Source organism: Triturus cristatus, chromosome 4_2 (assembly GCF_964204655.1).
Source record: "Triturus cristatus chromosome 4_2, aTriCri1.1, whole genome shotgun sequence".
Classification (NCBI taxonomy): Eukaryota; Metazoa; Chordata; class Amphibia; order Caudata; family Salamandridae; genus Triturus; species Triturus cristatus.
This window is the reverse complement of record NC_140586.1, coordinates 783,336,098-783,355,182: the sequence shown is the minus strand read 5'-3', so window position 1 is coordinate 783,355,182 and position 19,085 is coordinate 783,336,098. Positions and strand designations below refer to the sequence as shown.

Genomic DNA, 19,085 nt, shown 5'->3' with positions numbered 1-19,085 from the left:
CCGGCGGACGGTCTTTCCGTTTGTCGGGGTCCCCCCCGCCATAGTAATATGGCGGGGGGAATTGGCCGGCGGTCAGGAGAAAATGTCGGGCGGATCGCCACCGCCATGCGGGCGGTGGCGATCCGCCCGACATACTAATGGGCCTCTAAGTGAGGTGTTGATACCAAGATGGTGAAGGAATCGCTCCTTAGACAAAGATTTGAGAAGAAGCTTGAAAGATTTCCAGATTCTTATGAAAGTCTGACAGTTTTGTTTATTAAAACCGGTTGAAAATGGGGAGATCCTTCAGAGCTAACTTAATCCAGAATAAAGAGTAGTATTTTACCTTTAAATATGAGAGATTGTGTCTTGTTTGCCAAGATAGTGAGGTTGACGATGAAGGATGTCACCTGGTGAGGGGAACCAGAGGCATGCTAAGGTGTTGACACTTCCAAAGCCAATATTTTTAACAGCTGTATATTTGCAAACCTAGGCCCTCTCAAGTACTGCAAGACTGCTGACATTACCTTGGTGAATCCCTGCAGATCTGATCTCAGGTTGAGGGTTGTGTTGAGTGCTAATAGCAGACCCTCTCCTATGAAAAAGTAATGGCACTTCTTGTGGTACAGGTATTGCAGCACACTCCCATAAAAATATTAAAGGTAGTGATTTAAAATAAAAAACCCAAGGCCTAATGTTAAAATAAAGAACAGTATTTAATTATGTAAAGAGTTTAAAAATATAGTTATATTTAATTTATTATTTAAAAAAATCTAAAACAAATAGATAATTATGTTTTATTGCATTAATCTTTTTGTAAATATAAAAATTAATCTAGCATTAGTATTTATTAAAAAAATTATCAAATTACTATTAATTCTATACGCCACTTCTAATACTTTTAAATACTTAACACAAATATATATTTTTACTTTAGATGAGAATTTCTTTCCAGTTAACCGTCAGCTAAATTATTTTATTTTAAATGGTATACAGTCAAAATAACCATTTTTTTAAAAATTCATTTAGTAATGCAGTATTTTTTTTGTCACTCTACATTTACAATAAAGTTATTTCAAAGTTTAATAAAGTTTTAAATCTTTCCATACGCTTTACCATTGAGAGTTTTCTGCCCTTGTAGTGGAGATCCTTGCCAAGGTGTGGAAAGTAACATGTTGTAACTTCAAGCTCATAAATTAGGCTCCTGCCTCTAAATTCAGGGGGTGGGGACACGTAAGGATAAACTTTTCAGTAACTTTACACTTGTAAATGGTGAGCAGTCTGAAGTAGTAAAGTTGCTCAAAAGTGTAACTTACACTTGTAGATATACTTATATGTAGGTTTACATTTGTGAGTACAACTCATATGTTTGTGAACTGTAGTCCTACTTTATGTTCTACGAATGCAGTTTGTGAATCAACCCCTATATCTTTGGGAACTTGAACATGACTATTGTAACAAAAAGAGTCTGCAGGGACTTCTTTTGTATAAGTAAAACTACACACTAACTCTGGGGAGACCTGAGCAGCATTGTAATCACATACTATCTTTAGACTTCATAATCTTTACACACCATCTTTGTTTGAGTTGAATATCCCTATAATTCACACATTATCTCCGTGACCACTTAAACCCCAGTCGGTCGATTTTTCCTCTTTTTATTTGTGCTGCATTCTTCAGCACACATAGGATGAGGAAAATGACTCAAAGTATTGTTTTTGTGCAGGAAGGTGCCCCTTCTTCCACAAAAACAATCCAGATTACAACGCAGGTACCTTTGCACCATGGGTCAAGAGTGCCTGCATTGGTGCTAGGCAGCACATTGTGAGCCAGCACTGGGAAAAGGCAGGAATGCGCCATATTATGTCAAATGCAACGCATTCCTGCTCTTTCCCTTTCATCCGGCGCAGCACGATGACTTGCTACACTGCATAACTTTTTGATAAATAGGCCCCTATGTTGGTAGGACTGGAATATCACTATAATCACATGTTATGCAGATTCTTGAACATGCCCATGGTCACACAGTATTTCTGTGGAGACTTCATTATCGTCACACACTAACTATGTAGGGACTTGAAAATGTTTATCTTCACACCATCTCTGAGAGGTCTTGCACATTCCAATAACCATACACTATTGTTGTGAAGATTAGAACACCTCAGATACTACACATTTTTCTTGTGGGGAATTGAACATCCCAATACCCACACTCTATCGCTGTGGAGAATTGACCATCACTATAATCACACACTATCTCTGTGGGACTAGCATATCATTATCATTTCACACTGTGTTAAGTTATGCAGATATGTAAAGTGCACTATCACCAGAGAGGGTATCCTGGCTGTCACTTTATGGACTTGATCATGATAGTCTCCACAAAGTATGTTGGTAGAGACTTGATCACAACTTTAATCACATACTACGTGAAGGCCTAAGCATGCCTATATTCACATACCAACTCTGTGGGACTTGAATATCAGTATTTTTATGCATTTCCACTGTAAGGACGTGACCATGATAATCTTCACACACTGAATCGGTAGGAACTGGAACATCACAATTATCACACAGAAAGAGAGTTATTGAACATGCCCATTATCACACGCTATCTTTGTGGGAACTTGACCATCATCATCTGCATACACTAGCAGTCTAGAGACTTGAACATTATCTCCATACACTATCTTTGTGAGTACTTGAACAGGCTTACCTTCACACACCATCTCTGCAAGATCTTGAATATCATTTTATTTTCATATTAAGTTGTGCTATTTATGCAGATTTGAAGAGGGCACTATCACCTGGGAGGGTATCATGGCTATCACTGTATGGACTTGACCATGAGACTTTTTACACACAATGTCAGTAGAAACTTGGGGCCACCTATAATAACACACTATGCTCCAGCTTAAATGCCTATGATCACACAATATATCGTCCGCGCCCTTCCGGGACCAGAGGCCATGAACCCTGGCCAATTATTACCTAATTTGGCTGCTTCATTGAGGTATTCACCCGAACAGCTACTGAAATATCGCCCATGCATAGATTTAAATTGTAACATTAGCTCTGTTTTAAACAATGTTTTCTGCTGTCCTTGTTGCAATTTCTCGTTTTGCTCGGCACTCCCTAAAGATAAGAGCTACGAAACTTTGACTAGTTCCCCCTCCCCCCTTCTTTAAGAAAGACTGTTTTGTTGTCAGGTAAGAATGCTGTTAGTAAAGTTTTTACATTCTGGAACGTGAATTGTCGTTCACTGCCCAAACATAAGATGGATATATTTGACCTCTTAAATAGTGAACATCCTGATGCGATCTTTCTTACTGAAACCTGGTTACATTCCAGTTCAGGTCCTGATGTTGTCTTGGCTTTACCATCTAATTATACCATAGCCAGAAGGGACAGGGTCAGCGGAAAGGGTGGAGGAATTGCTATAATTTATGATAAATCTTATCAATGTAAATTGGAAGATGTAGCTATTTCAAATTCTGAGGCAGCTTTATTTAAAATTACATTGACACCGCAAATTACTTTTTCAGGTACTCTTGTTTATCGCCCCCCTGGACCCTCTAACTCCTGGGCTTTGTTACTGCCAGAGCTAGTTGCGCCATATCTTCCCAAAGCGTCAAATTTCACCGTACTGGGGGATTTCAACTTGCATCTTGAAAACTTGGATTGTATGATTAGCAGTACACTGAATGCGGACCTTGTAGCTTTAAATCTTTTACTTGGTAATAGCGTCCCCATGCATGTGGCCGGGCATTTGTTGGATCCTATTTTTCTAATTTGACTTGCCTTCACTGTGATCCTGCTCTCCCTTTATGCTGGTCTGATCATTTTGCTACCAAATTTCAGTGCACTTTTTCACTGACTCCAATCACAGCTTCTGCAAGTAGTCCTCAAAGTACTCGGAATTGGAGTAAATTGGACCTTGAATTCATTAATAGGACTCTTACTGATAACGTCCCTACTATTGAACAAACATCAACTGACTCATCTAGTATGATACATGAATGGATTTCGGATACAGTTGAATGTTGTCTTCCATTAAATACAAAAAAGAAATAAACCATCGTCCCCCTGCTCCCTGGTTTATGGAACAATTAAGAGTTGAGAAAACCAAATTTAAAACTACTCAGACAGTGGCATCTGGTATGTCATCTCCCATGATTGAGTCTGACCACGGAGCGAGTTATTCCATGAAACTTGAAACCTGGACATTATTTGAGTTTAATTCTTTAAAAAAAATCCTAAATAGTATTAAATCTGGCTCTCCTCGTGATCTCATCCCTGCTTCTGTGCTGCAGCAGTTGGATTCATCCTCTTTGATGCTCATTATGCAGTTACTAAATGCCTCTATCCAAGAAGCCGTTGTCTCCTCAGATTGGAAGCATGTGATGGTCCTTCCTCTCTTGAAAAAGGCCAATGCGGATCCTTCCCAGCTGTCTAATTTTAGGCCTATTTCCTTGCTTCCCACTTATTCCAAAATTTTGGAAAAACATATTAATCAGCAACTTATTCGTTTTGTGGATTCAACTAGCCTTTTACATCCCTCTCAGTCCGGTTTCAGGGCAGGTTTTTCTACTGAGACAACTCTGCTTGGAGTATCAGAGGTGCTACGACAGCGACTGGATGCTGGCTATACTGTAGCTCTTATATTGCTCGATTTGAGCACTGCATTTGATACGGTATCCCACACCGTGTTATTAAACTCCTTTCAATCCTTTGGTATTACTGGCACAGCACTTGGCTGGCTCGCGTCTCTTCTTGTCAAGCGGACATTTCAAGTTTTTTCATCCAGAGCCACCTCTAAAATGTACCCCTCTTCCTATGGGGTGCCTCAGAGCTCTATTTTGAGTCCCCTTTTATTTAATTTGTACATCAAACCCCTGGCAACGATGATAGAGGAATCAGGGTTGTGCCTGTTCTCTTATGCTGACGACACCCAGATCATCTTTTCCCTTTCCACAGGACAGTTGTGTGGACCTTCAGTGCTTCAGACTGGTCTAAGAAACATTGCATCGTGGATGCAAGGTAATCTTCTTAAGCTTAACGGCGAAAAGACCGAGGTCCTCATCTTGGGGAAAAATAAAAATCTCTGGGGCCCTCAGCATTGGCCATGTGAAATGGGCGCTTTCCCTCAGCCCTCTGCCTATGTCCGCAATTTTATCGTCTTGATTGACGATAATCTATCTATGAAGCAGCAGGCTGTAAATGTAGCTGCCACTTGTTTTACCATCTTAAAATGGTTGGAAAAAATCATTTGGTTGCTTCCGGTTTCTGCTCAAAAAACCGTAGTCCAGGCGCTTGTGACCTCGAGAATGGACTATGGAAACATCCTCTATCTGGGTTCTAATAAGGATGTTATACGGAAACTACAAGTGGTCCAAAACTCTGCTGCTAGGTTGTTATGCCAGCTTCCCAAACACTCTTCAACTTCCAGTGCACTGCATAAACTTCATTGGCTTAAGGTTGAAAACCGTGTGAAGTTTAAAGCCATGAGTTATATGCACAAAATTAAAATTGGTTCTTCTCCAAAATACTTACAAACTTTGGTTCACCCTTACCTGCCTACTCGTGTGCTTCGCTCAGCCACTCAGGGTAAATTTGTGGTGCCTAGTGTCAAACTTAAAAGAAAGGGTGGTCGTTCCTTTGCCTATCTAGGTCCAGTGCTCTGGAACTCTCTCCCCACTGTCATTCGCAATGAAACCTCATTTCCGAGCTTTCGTAAACTTTTAAAACCATGGCTATTTAATCAATAATTTTAATTCTTTGATTCTATCTTACTGATTTTGGTCCTCTGCCAGGTTTAGCGCTGGGAAACCCTAGTTTGGGTAGCTGTGCGCTCTACAAAATTTACCTAACATAACATCACATACTATGTGAAGGTTTAAACAGGCCTATAATCATATTCTATCCCTGTGGGGACTTGAATATCATTATCTTTAACATTAACATTATATAGACTTAACTTTGATAATCTCTAAGCTCTCTGTTGGTGGGAACTGGACCACCACCATAATAAAATGTTATGCAGATTTTTAACATGCCTATGGTCACACACTATCTCTTTGAAGACTTCAACATCATTATCTTCACTCACTATCTGTGTGCTGACTTGAACATTATCGTCACACAGGGAAGAGGTGTTGCGCAGCGGCCAGGGCAACTGACGCCAGACGCTGGGGATCATGGTTCGATTCCCGGCACCGGCGGCAGGTTAGCCCAGCACCATGTGACTCTGGGCAATAGCTCGCTTAATCTTCCCGATGGCCCCCAGCGCCAGGATGCCTATGGGTAGCTGTGCACTTCACAAATAATAGATTTACATTTTACACTATCTATGTAGGGATTTGAACATGTTTATTTTTACGCACCATCTCTGTGAGAGTGGTGAGTTATAGTCCATTCAATGTGGCAAGTGAGATGACAAGACTGTGTAGGTAGGTGCATGAATTCTAGAAATGTGAAGGTGTTGCATAAGTATAAATGTGAGTTATAACTATGACATAGTAATTTGAAAGTGGTGCGCAAATTATAAATTGAAGTTATAACTCTAACTTTAGAATTTCTAATGTTTGTGTAGTTTGTTTGGTTTGTGTACAAAGAAGAAATAAAGTTTTCCTAACTATATCTTATCCTTAACCTTAGTTTATTTCATGTGATTTCAATGGTTTTTAAAATTGTAATAAAATGTTGTTTAAAAATGCATAGTTTACTGTTGTCAAGTGGAGTTTTATTAAATGGAGTGTGGTACAAAACAGTGGAGGATAGTGTTGTAATGTATACTGTCATACAGCATAGTGTCCTAGATTGGAGTTGAGTAGAGTGGCATGAGGTTCACTCGAGTGACATAGAGCGGAGTGGCGTAGAGCGGAGTGGCGTAGAGCGGAGTGGCGTAGAGCGGAGTGGCGTAGAGCGGAGTGGCGTAGAGCGGAGTGGCGTAGAGCGGAGTGGCGTAGAGCGGAGTGGTGTAGAGCGGAGTGGTGTAGAGCGGAGTGGCAAACAGTGAACTGGGATAGGACAGAGTGGCATAGAGCGGAGTGGCAAACAGTGAAGTGGGATAGAGTAGAGTGGTGTACAGCAGAGTGACATACAGTGGAGTGATGTACAAAGCAACAGCATATGGTAGAGTGGCATACAGTGGAGTGGTGTATGATGGAGTGGTATAGGGTGGGATAGCATACAGTGGAGAGTGGTACAGTGGAGTTGCATACAGTGGAATAGTGTAGAGTGGGTTTGTGTACAGTGTAATGGCATACAGTGGGGTGCTATAGATTGGAGTGTTGTACAGTGTAATGGCATACATTGGAATAGCGTAAACTGGAATTCCATACAGTGCAGTAGCATGCAGTGAAGTATGGTTGAGTAGACCTGCATACAGTGCAGTGGCATAGACTGGAATTGCGTAGAGTAGAGTGGCATAGAGTGGCAGGGCGTACAGTGGAGTAGTGTAGATTGGACTTGCATAGAGGGTGGTGAGGTACGGTGTAGTGGCATAAAGTTGAGTAGCATAAAGTGGCGAGCAGCAGAGTGGTGTACAGCGGAATAGCATACACTGGAGTGGGGAAGAGCGGAATAGCGTAGAGTACAGTTGAGTACAGTGGAGTAGCATAGAGTGGAGTGCCGTACAGTGGAGTAGTGTTGAGTTTAGTGCCATTAAGTCCAGTGATGTACAGTGGAGTGGCATGTAGTGGAGTAGCATAGCTTACAGGGTCATACATTGGAATAGCTTAGACTGTAAAAGCGTAGAGTGTAGTGACATACAATGAGGTGGCATACAATGTAGTGTTGTACTGTGTAGCAGGATACAATGGATTGTAACAGAGTGAAGTGTGGTATACTGCTGTTGATTATAGTAGAGTGCTGTTGAGTGGAGTGGCATCTAGTGGATTAGCGTAGAGTGTAGTGATGTACCATGAAGTAGCACAGAGTGTAGTGGCACAGAGTAGCATAGAGTGTAATGTCAGAGTGGAGTAGCATACAAGGGAATATCATACAGTGGGGAGTTGTGCAGTGGAGGGATATACAGTAAAGTGACATAGACTGGAGTATAATAATATAGAGTGGTGTATAGTATAATATCTTAAAGTAGAGTGGTGTAGCATAGAGTGGCCTAAAGTGGAGTGAGGTGGAGTACAGAGGAGTGGCATCCAGGAGATTAGCGTACAGTGCAGTGGTGTTTAACGGACTGACGTAAAGTGGAATGGTGGAGAGAGGAATAGCATAGAGTGGAGTGGTGTAAAGTGAGATGTCAGAGTGGAGTGTGTTAATTGAAACAGACGTAGCATGAATGTGTGTGAATGAATGTAAATGTCATGTGGCAGGAATATACATTATGATGTTCATTTTTGGTTGTGGCCTAGAGTGGAGTGAGATGGAGTACAGTGGAGTGGCGTATAGTGGAATAGCGTACAGTGTAGTTGTGTATAATGGACTGACAAAGTGGAATGGTGTAGTATTTGTAAATAGTGTAAGTAATGCTAAACTTATAACTTTAAAAAAATATACTTATATATTGTGCCTCGTTATACCATGGTATGTTCATGGTATACATGGGGCTTTGAAGTGAATATGTGATTTGCTAATTGCTCTGCTTACCAAAGGTAAAAGGCAGTCATGTAGCTTTTATCATAATTTTGCTCTGTTTCTGGTCTATGTTTCGCTGCATTTTGGTTTAGGGTGTTACTTATAGGTTAGTATTAGGTTTAATGGTTGTTCACTATCTATTACTACTTTATTTAAGTGGCAATAGGTGGAGATTTTTACTTATAAATTTCTATATATTTTATAGGAGTTTTGGGTGAACTGCACTTTTAAGTAACAATAATTTGTAGGTACATGAATAATATTAACATTAATGAAAATAATTGTAGAAAAAAGAATAAAGACATAACACAATTGGGTAAATAAAGACAACTAATATAAAAATATACATTTAAAATAAATATGGATTTTTTTAAACAATAATAAACATAAAAAGATATATAATTTAAACATTTATATGAGCAAGTAAAAGAAACAGCAAAAAAATTAGCGAACTCGAATTAAAATAAAAGTATGAAAAGTGTTACACTTGAAAGGTGTCACATTTACTATTCCTACTCAACATAAACAAACTCATTGAAAATATTGGACTTCGGACTCCGATCTAAGCAACAGTACAGTAAGGTTTGGATTTTGGAGAGGTTAGATTCACTATTCCCACTCTTATTTAAGCACCCCAAGAAAAAACTTTTGACTTCAGGGAGGCTACATTTACTATTCAACTCCAATCTAAGCAAAAGTACGGAAAGTATTGGACTTCAGAAGGGTTAGAATTACTATTCCCACTCTGACCTATGCAACAGTAGGGAAGGTTTTGGATTTATGAGGGATTAGAGTTACCATTTTCACCCCAGTCTACGCAACAGTAAGGAAAGTGTTGGACTATGACAGGTTACATTTGCTACTCTCACTCCGATCTAAGTAACAGTAGGGAAAGTGCTGGGCATCAGAGGGGTTCAATTTCTATTTTCACTCCAGTCTAAGCAACAGTAGGGAAGGTTTTGGAATTCTGAGCGGTCAAATATACTGTTCCCTTTCCACCCTAAGAAAAAGCAAGAAAACTGCTGAATTTTAGAGAGGGTAGATTTACTATTCCCACTGCAATGTACGCAAAGCTTGGAAAGTGTTGGACTTCCGAGGTATTAGATTTTCTATTTCCACCCCAATATATACAATAGAAGGAAAAGCATTGGACTTCAAAGGGGTTAGATTTACTACTCTCACTCCATCCTAAGCAACAGTAGGGAAAGCGTTGGACTTTGAAATTGTTAGATTTACTATCCCCACTCCAATTAAGCAACAATAAGGAATGCATTGGATTTGCATCGGCTAGATTTACTATTTCCAATCTAAGCAACAGCAGTGAAAGGGTTGGACTACAGAAAGGTTCCATATACCATTCCAACACAGGCATTCAAATAAATATTTAAATATCTAAAAACATAACATGATTAACCATATTCAAACTAAAAACTTTATCTTGTATAAATTTAAATAGGATGCAAAATGTATTATAAATCTGCCTGTTTTCCGTTTTTACTGATTTTTACACATAAATACAGACAGAAAACATTTATTTCTTGTCTGTATTTATTTTTAAATGTGGATAAAAATAGAAATTGGGTTGCTTTTGGAGTAATTCTAAATACTGTCTGCCAGGCCATTAGCTGCATGGATTGATAGGTAAGGGATTAAAAAAGAAAGGAATTTTAGTAAAGAGGATTTAACAGCAGGAGATATGCACAAGGTTGATACTAAAATTGATCATATTTTCATATAAGTGCATTGATTTATCTTCTGTAGATGTTCGCAGCATTGAAACCTGACAGGCATTCAAGCATGTGTGCATATTTATCGGTTATATAAATGGGGAAATATACTAATTTCAGCTTAATTTCTCCACAAACACAAAAGAAATATGGATAAATACAGATAAAATTAGCAAAAAATAAATATGGATAAATACAGATGGAAATGTAAAAAAAAAAATACCATAAAACCGGGAGCCCTAATTATAAATATACAAAATAAATGTATAAATAAATTAATATTGAACTAAACATACATGGAATTCATTTCACTCGCTACTACTGAACAAAAACCACAAAACCAAAAAGATAAATTGAAATATAAATAAAATAAAAATAAAATTAAAATAAAAGAAACATAAAAATAATAAATGGTAATATAATATGCACTTGTTTATAAATATGATCAATTATTTCTTACACAGTCCAAGTAAAAGAACAATTGTACATATTAATTAATCAAGGAAATAATTATATAATAATTTATAAATTAAATATTTAAATAGCTAAAACATAAAGAAAACAATTTTAATTAAAATATTATCTCACCCTACTCCCCTACAAACCATACAACATGCTGCTAAATTATAGATGACTAATTATACTATACAAAATATCAATTAAAAATGCAAAATGAAACCCCAATAAATGAAAGAACAATTAAAACATTTAAACATTTACATAAGAAAAAAATTAATATTTACTTTACCTTATATCACTTAATATTAAAAACTACTATTTAAAATGTATTTAACTTGCCACCATATTCCCCTACAAACAAAATGACCGCTACTAAATTATAAACTACTAATTACATTATAAAAATTAAATTACTCAATGAAAATTACAAACTATATTTAAAAAAAGATGATTATACTAATATTCTTAGTATGTATATATATATATATATATTTAATTAAAATCAATGTTTAATACAACTATATTAAAGTACAGAATATTAATGACAACAATTTTCTTCATGTAGATATTGCATAATATAACCTATATTCTTACTTTTGATATTTAGTTCCACAATATTTTTGCAGAGGTGATATTCTTGACAACATGCTTATATCACATTTTGGAATCAATATGTGTTTCATTGCCATATTTAACATGTGCCCATTTAGAAAATGTCCCTTTCCACATGAAAAGTGTTGTTAAACAACTGTAAGTGAATTTCTGTACTCCGGCACAAAGGAACCACAAACCTAATTGAAAAATTAGTGTTTGAGACTCTATGTACAAAATGTCCCCTGCTGAAAACATGTATTTCAATTTTGACATGGCCACATTTTAGGGATTCTTTTAACACAAAAACAGCTAGCGCATGACCATCAAATTATGTTTCTATATTCCTGAACAAAGGATTCACCGGCCCATTTTAGTAAGTCTAGTTGTATACCCCACACACACCAATGTACAACATTTGGCCTCACACCTCAAAAATGTTTTTGTTAACATTGCAAAAGACTTCTTTAATTACAGTAGGAGCATTCTGAGGTTTTTATTCCCATGAAAAAGACCACTGTACATCAGCCAAAGTAACTTTCTCTACTCTTACACAATGAGCATACCAGTTCAGTTCAGGAATACAATTGGTAAGACTCTTGCATATGATTTGGCCTTTAAATAAGACCTTAAACACTGAGAACGTCTATTGTAGTTGACGTTGGCACTTCTGAGAAGGTACCTTTTTCCATGTAGAAGGCTGTTGCACCGCGTGGCCAAACTATCCTTATCTACTCTTCTACAAAAAAACACAAGCCTGGCTTAAGAATTTCTATCCTATGCTCCAAACATAAAATGTTGGTTCAAAAATGGATGTTTCAACTTTGTGAAAGTTTCCCATGTTTCACCTGGGCACATTTTGAGAATGTATCTTATCCAATAAAAAGGCGGATGTAACACTGCCAACTTGACTTTTTTCTACTCTTGCACAAAGGACAACTAGCCCCATTGTGGAAACCCAATTACAGAATTTGTGCTTCAAACACAATAAATGTTTTAAGTTTGTTAAACAAGGTTTATGTACATTTATACATATTTGAGTGTGAATGAGCCTGGGTAGCTAGAAAAAGCCCCAGGTAGAAGAAATACTTTGAGAGAAATAAGAGCTTTATGAGGCGAGGACAATTACATTCTTGAATGATAGAGACAAAAATTATAAAGATGTGCCAGTTCTTAAATCTATTTCTCTATTGTAAGAATCCTAAAGGGTCAGGAAGAATCAGCACGGGGAGTTTGTTGCATTAAAAAAAAAAGTTTTATTTTCCTGATGGAGACTAGATTTCTTAAGACGGTGGCTAGAAAAGAGAATGAGAACTCAGATACTTGGATTTTTAAGGAAGTGTGGAACTTCCTGGAGGGACACAGTTTAAATCAGTTAATGCTGCATTTGGAGTGGGATTAATAGATATGTCATAATTCCAGTCTATCTCTGGTGGTAGTTTAAGTACCACTATTATCATATCACATCACATCATCTCATGTGCATATATAAAGTACACATTCACACCTAGGGGTGTCTTGGAGCCGACTTCCATATTTTTATTGTTATCCAAGTAAATGGTACTTATTGTATGAATCTTGGAAGTATGAAAGGCTGAGTGGAAACACACGGATTCAAACATGTGAGAGAGAGGTGAAACACATATCCCTCAAGTGGATTAATTAGTTTAATAAGCAACTAGACTAATATGATATGTATGGGTTCTTCAACATCCCTATAATTACACACATCACTCTGGAGACTTGAGCATAACTATAATCACACACTAACTTTGTGCAATCTCCCTGTGCATACCTATAATCGCACGCTATCTCTGTGGGGACCTTGGGATGTCTATAATAACACATTATCTCTACGGGGACATTGGCATGTCTATAATCACACACTATCTCTGTGAGGGCTTGTACATCCCTATAATCACACGCTATCTCTGTGGAAACCTGGGCATGTGTATAATCACACACTATCTCTGTGGGGACCGGGGCAGGCCTATAATCACACACTATCTCTGTGAGGACCTATAATCACACACTATCTCTGTGAGGACCTGGTCATATCTTCAATCACACACTATCTCCGTTGGGACCTGGGTATGTCTTTAATCACACATTATCTATGTGGGAACCTGGGCATGTGTATAATCACACACTATCTCTGTGGGGACCAGGGCATGTGTATAATCCCACACTATCTCTGTAGGGACCTGGACATCCATATTATCACACACTATCTCTGTGAGGACCTGAGTATGTATTTAATCACACACTCGCTCCATGGGAACCTGGGCATGTCTTTTTTCACACAATATCTCTGCGAGAACCTCGGCATGTCTCTAATCACCCACATTCTCTTTGACAACCATGGTAATACTATAGTCACACACCATCTCTGTGGGGACCTGGGAATGTGTATAATCACACACTATCTCTGTGAGGACTGGGCATGTCTATAATCACACACAATCTCTGTGGGGACCTGGACATCCCTATAATCACACACTATCTCTGTGGTGAACTGGGTACATCTTTAATCATACACTATCTCCATAGGGACGTGTCTTTCATCACACACTATCTCTGCTGGAACCTGGGCATGTCTATAATCACACACATTCTCTTTGACAACCATGGTAACACTATAATCACACACCATCTCTGTGGGGACCTGGGCATGTGTATATTCACACTATCTCTGTGGGGACCGGGGCTTGTCTCTAATCACACACTATCTCTGTGGGGACCTGGACATCCCTATAATCACACACTATCTATGTGAGGACCTGGGCATATCTTTAATCATACACTATATCCATGGGGACCTGGGCATGTCTATAATCGCACACATTCTCTTTGATGACCATGGTAATATTATAGTCACACACCATCTCCATGGGGACCTGGACATCTCTATATTCACACACTATCTCTGTGGGGACTGGGGCATGTCTATTATCACGCAGTATAGTATCTCTGTGGGGACCTGGGCATGTCTATAATCACATACTATCTCTTTAGGGACAGTGGTAATGCTATAATAACACACTATCTCTGTGGGGATCAGGACACATCTTATAATCCATCGCACACTATCTTTGTGGGGGATTAAACATGAGTGCTATCACACACTATCTCTGTGGGGACATGTGCTTCACTATAATCCCACAATACCTCTGCAGGGCTTGAGCATGACTATAATCACACACTACCTGTGACTCCACCTAAACATCACTATAATCAAAGATCATTTTTGCAGGAATCTAAGCATGACTAATATAATACACCATTTCTCCAGGAACCTGAATATTTCTATCCTAATCCTATTTATATAGTGAGTTGAACAGGACTATCATAACACTTTTTATATGGGGACTTGAATATGAGTGTAACCATGCATTTACTCTGTGAGGACTTAAACATAGCTATAAATATACCCTATACCTGAGGGTAACTTGAATATGAATATACGCACACTCTTTCGGAACTTGAGAGTGATTATAATCAAATGCTATATCTGTGGGGACCTGGGCACCACTGTTATGACAGATTGCTTATGCATGAACATCAGCATAAATATCATCGTATACTTTGTAGGACTTGAACATGACTATCACACTACTCTCTATGTGGGGACTTGAACATGACTATAATCACACACTATCTATGCAGGGACTTGAACATAACTAATCCTACACTATCTCTGTGGGGACTTTGGAATTATTGTAATAACACACTGTTTCTGCATTAACTGCAGCATCACAATCATCATACACTATCTCTAGGGGTACTTAAACATGACTATGACCAAACGCTATATCTCTAGGGACCTGGGCACGACTATAATAATCATACCCTATCGTTTGGAGGATTTGAGCATGACTATAATGACATGCTATCTGTGAAGCAACCTGGGCATCATTCTGACACACCATCTCATGTGACTTCAACACAACTATCATCACACCCTATCGCTACAGAGAATTGAGTATTATTATAATCACACACCATCTCTGTGGGGGCTTTAACATAAATATAATCACACCCGGTCTATGGGGACTTGAGAGTGACTATAATTAAACACTATATCTTTGGGAACCAGGGCATCAATATAATCATGCACTGTCTTTGAGGGGGCTTGACAATTACTATCACAGCACACCATCTCTGATAGCTATATAACATATCACATGCTATATCTTTGGGGACTATTATTGTACATCCATACCTAGACAATGGTGGAGTTCATGCAAAAACAAAGTAACCTCAACTTGGCTTTCCCATCTTACCACAGTGTATGCTCTTTGGCATTTACAGGAATTTAACTAATCACTATGTCCTTATCCCTCAGTTTTTGTGAGAAGTCAGCAATAGACTAGATATCTGAAAATCCCTTTCCATTTACTTTATATACTATATTTCTCCACTGAGAAATGCATTATCTTCAAACTATATCTGCTGGATGGTCCTAGGACACAAATAGATATTCATATATGTCTAAACTATCATGTAATATAGGTAAAGCAGAGAAAAACAACATTTAGTCATTTGTTTGTGAATGTATTCAATCAGAAATGATAATTATTGAGTAAGTCCCCGCAAGGATAGTAAGACACGTTCAAGTCCCCACAAAGATGGTTCTGTGCGCGTGATTAAATAACAATATATTTGCAGATTTGAAGCAGGATCCTGTATAATGAATTTTTCCTTAACATTTTTCTGTTATTGGTATGTTTTTAAAACATTGGGAAAGGTTAGTCCCCACAAGGCAGGTGTTCACACATAGTCCCCACAAGGATGGTAACACGTGTATGTGTGTGTGTGTGTGGTTATGTGTGTGTGGTTGTGTGTGTGGTTGTGGGTGTGTGTATGTGGTTGTGTGGTAGTGGTTGTGTGTGTGGTTGTTGTTGTGTGTGTGTGGTTGTGTGTGTGTGGTTGTGTGTAACATCATCCTGGAAAAAGCAAACACTCACAGGGGAATGCAAAATTTAGCAAACCATGTGAAATGCAAGCAGGAACAACATTGTTACCTTGACGCTTTTACACTCACTATTCAGAAATCAGTGTGCTTTTGCCTGAAAGGGGCCTTGAATGGTCCCATTTCAATGTCCATTGCTGATATCCTTACAAAACGTTAGCAGTATGGTAAAAAGACCACATCCCTGGACGCAGAGCCGCAGTACACATTTTGTTTTACAATCCACACTTTGCAGTACCTCCAGGATTGGTGCACTAGTTGCAAGCACAGGAAAAACAAAGCCAAGAAAACAAAAGCCCAGGTAGGTGAAGCCCCTCTGTGCGAGTCACTTACTTGGGAGGCCCAGCTAGGTGAAGTACGCCTCTGGGAGTCACTTGATAAGGAGGCCCAGCAGGGTGAAATCCCTCTTTGAGAGTCACTTACTTGGGAGGGCCAGGCAGGTGTAGTTCATGGCCCATCTCTGAGAGTCACTTGATAAGAAAGGCCAGCTGGGTGAAGTCCCTCTCTGGAGTCACTGAAAGGGCAGGGTCGTGAATAAGCAGCCGGCCTGTTGTCTTTGCTAGCCCCCTGGGATCAGTCTATTCCCGGGGTCAGTCCAAACAAATCCCAGACTTATTGAGCCGGTGCCTCCCCCAGGTGATCAAGGCAGGGGCCCTCAGCCCAGGTAAAGAAGTTCACTAGGCTGGGGGTGAGCCGAGAGGTATCCGGGGTTTCAGGCTACCTCTGCGGGACCCTCCGTGGGGAGCCCACAGAGGACACAAGTGCACCCTGGACACACCGGCACCCATCAGGCTCCTTCCTGACAGAAGCCCCGCACTCACCTGCCTGCTGGTGCGGTATCCACTGCTGCCCCAGCCGGTTCCTGACATGGATCAGCCTCCCCCTCGGAGACCCGCGACTCTACTGTGGATTGGACTGGAGCAGGAGGTGAACTTGGACTGGCGCGAGCCACGCGTCATGACCCTACGTCATGACAGTATCTCCGCCAGCGCTGGGCGTCGAGAAGGACTTATTCGGAAGAACCTGGATCCACAATCGCTGGCGCTCTGCGCATGCGTAAAACCTACCTATGTTTACCGATGGAACAATGCCCCTTACCAGCGAACCGCGGAACACGTTAGCAGGCTTCGTAGGGCACCACCCAGCCTTAACCCACCCAATACGACATTTCCAGCAAAAATTATTTTCTTTTTTGGATCCATTTCACAGGGGAGCAAATAAAAGAAAGTAGAGGAAAGAGAGTGAGAACCCCATCTTGAAGTCAAGGTTTTTGGTAAGAGAAGAACTGCTAGACAGAAAGAGAGGGAGGGGGGCAGCTGAAGCATTGTCGCACAGGGCGCCACAGGCACTAAAGCCGGCACTGTGTGCGTCGAAGGCGCTGTACAAAACACTGCTGGAGAGGGGTGAGCAGGAGGGGAAAGAGTGGGGGGGCAGCTGAAGCGGAAGAGCAGAAGCGGACACTGTATTTTTCTTCTCCCACCACGCGGAAAAGGGGCAGGGAGTAAAAAATGAGAAAGAATCGAAAAAACACGCCCCCGAATCCGAAAAAGACGGGGCTTGTTGGGAGAGACAAAGCTCTTCTCCAATGGCTGACCAGCATTTAAGAGGCCAGCCAATGAAGAAGAGGGGAGAAGAGGGGCGGGTTCAAGCCCCACTTCTGAAAAACATTAAATCTCGCAAGCGAGACTGCGCAAGCGCAGCCTTCGCTAGCCGAGACCTAAAAAGGAACACGTTAAGAGTGATTGTATAGTTAGTTGTATAGATAACAAACTACTGAATTGTAGGGGGCCGTAATTTGTCCTACAGCATGAATATTGCTGTATTTTTTTTTCTTCCTGGTATATATTAGATTCTGGCAATGGTGGGGGTTAAAACCACTTTGTGAAGCAACAATGAAAATGTATGCGATAGTAAACAACAATTAAGTAATTGACAATTGTTCCTCATGGCATTTGAAATGTGAGAATTTCAAAGATAAGGATGTAAACTATAGACCGAGTGCTTCACTCCAACATTCTAATAAAAACCGGATACATTCTCTACAACGTCCAACAAATAATACCCTTGAAGGTCATTCACAGCAATAAGCTCTTGCCTTTTCTTCCATGGACTGGATAAAATCAGCTTGCGTGGTGTACCCCACAGGCTGTGTTTTCACTTCACTTCTTTTTTCCATGCGAGCATCAAACACCTCTGGTTTGGCCCTGAAGCAAGCAAGATACAAACCAAATTTAGATTAAATTAGAAATGTGATTAACTTTTATCAAACAAAACAACATTTACTCAAACAATCTTGGTGTTCTTCCATGCAAAGCAGGTGAATACTGCATAACTAATCTGACTGCATCTTTGACTTGCAGTGTAGCGCAAAAACATAATTACATGGATACCGTTTTTTTTGGTTCAACAAGGAAATATATTTGGACTAGGATATGATGACTTCTACCTAACCAAACAAAATACAGAGCTGTCACCATAAGTGCTAGCAAAAGGAAATGGTCCCGCTGGCCAGATTCTAATAGCAGTCTGTTGAATTTTCAAAATAGGCAAATTAGACTAGAAATGACTGTAGATGAAAATCGAACTAAGAGAATGGCAAAAGCTATGCTAGGAACAGTAATTGCATTGTGCTATTTACTGTTAATACAATGTGAGACATTGAATACTGCAACAAAGTGTGAGAAATTACAACTACTTGTAACTAAATATGTGAGCATGAGTAAAAGTAGGTACCATAGTGTGTGAAACACCAGCATTTATAT

General features: G+C 39.5%; 1 protein-coding gene across 1 annotated transcript in view; it reads right to left on the bottom strand.

Moving 5' to 3' along the window:
* ATPAF1 (ATP synthase mitochondrial F1 complex assembly factor 1) overlaps positions 1-19,085 on the bottom strand; it is a 168,937-nt gene that overhangs the window by 135,341 nt on the left and 14,511 nt on the right. Inside the window, exon 2 of the mRNA XM_085602706.1 lies at positions 18,419-18,527. Within this exon, the coding sequence (XP_085458832.1) occupies positions 18,419-18,527 (109 nt within the window). The remainder of the gene's footprint in view (positions 1-18,418; positions 18,528-19,085) is intronic.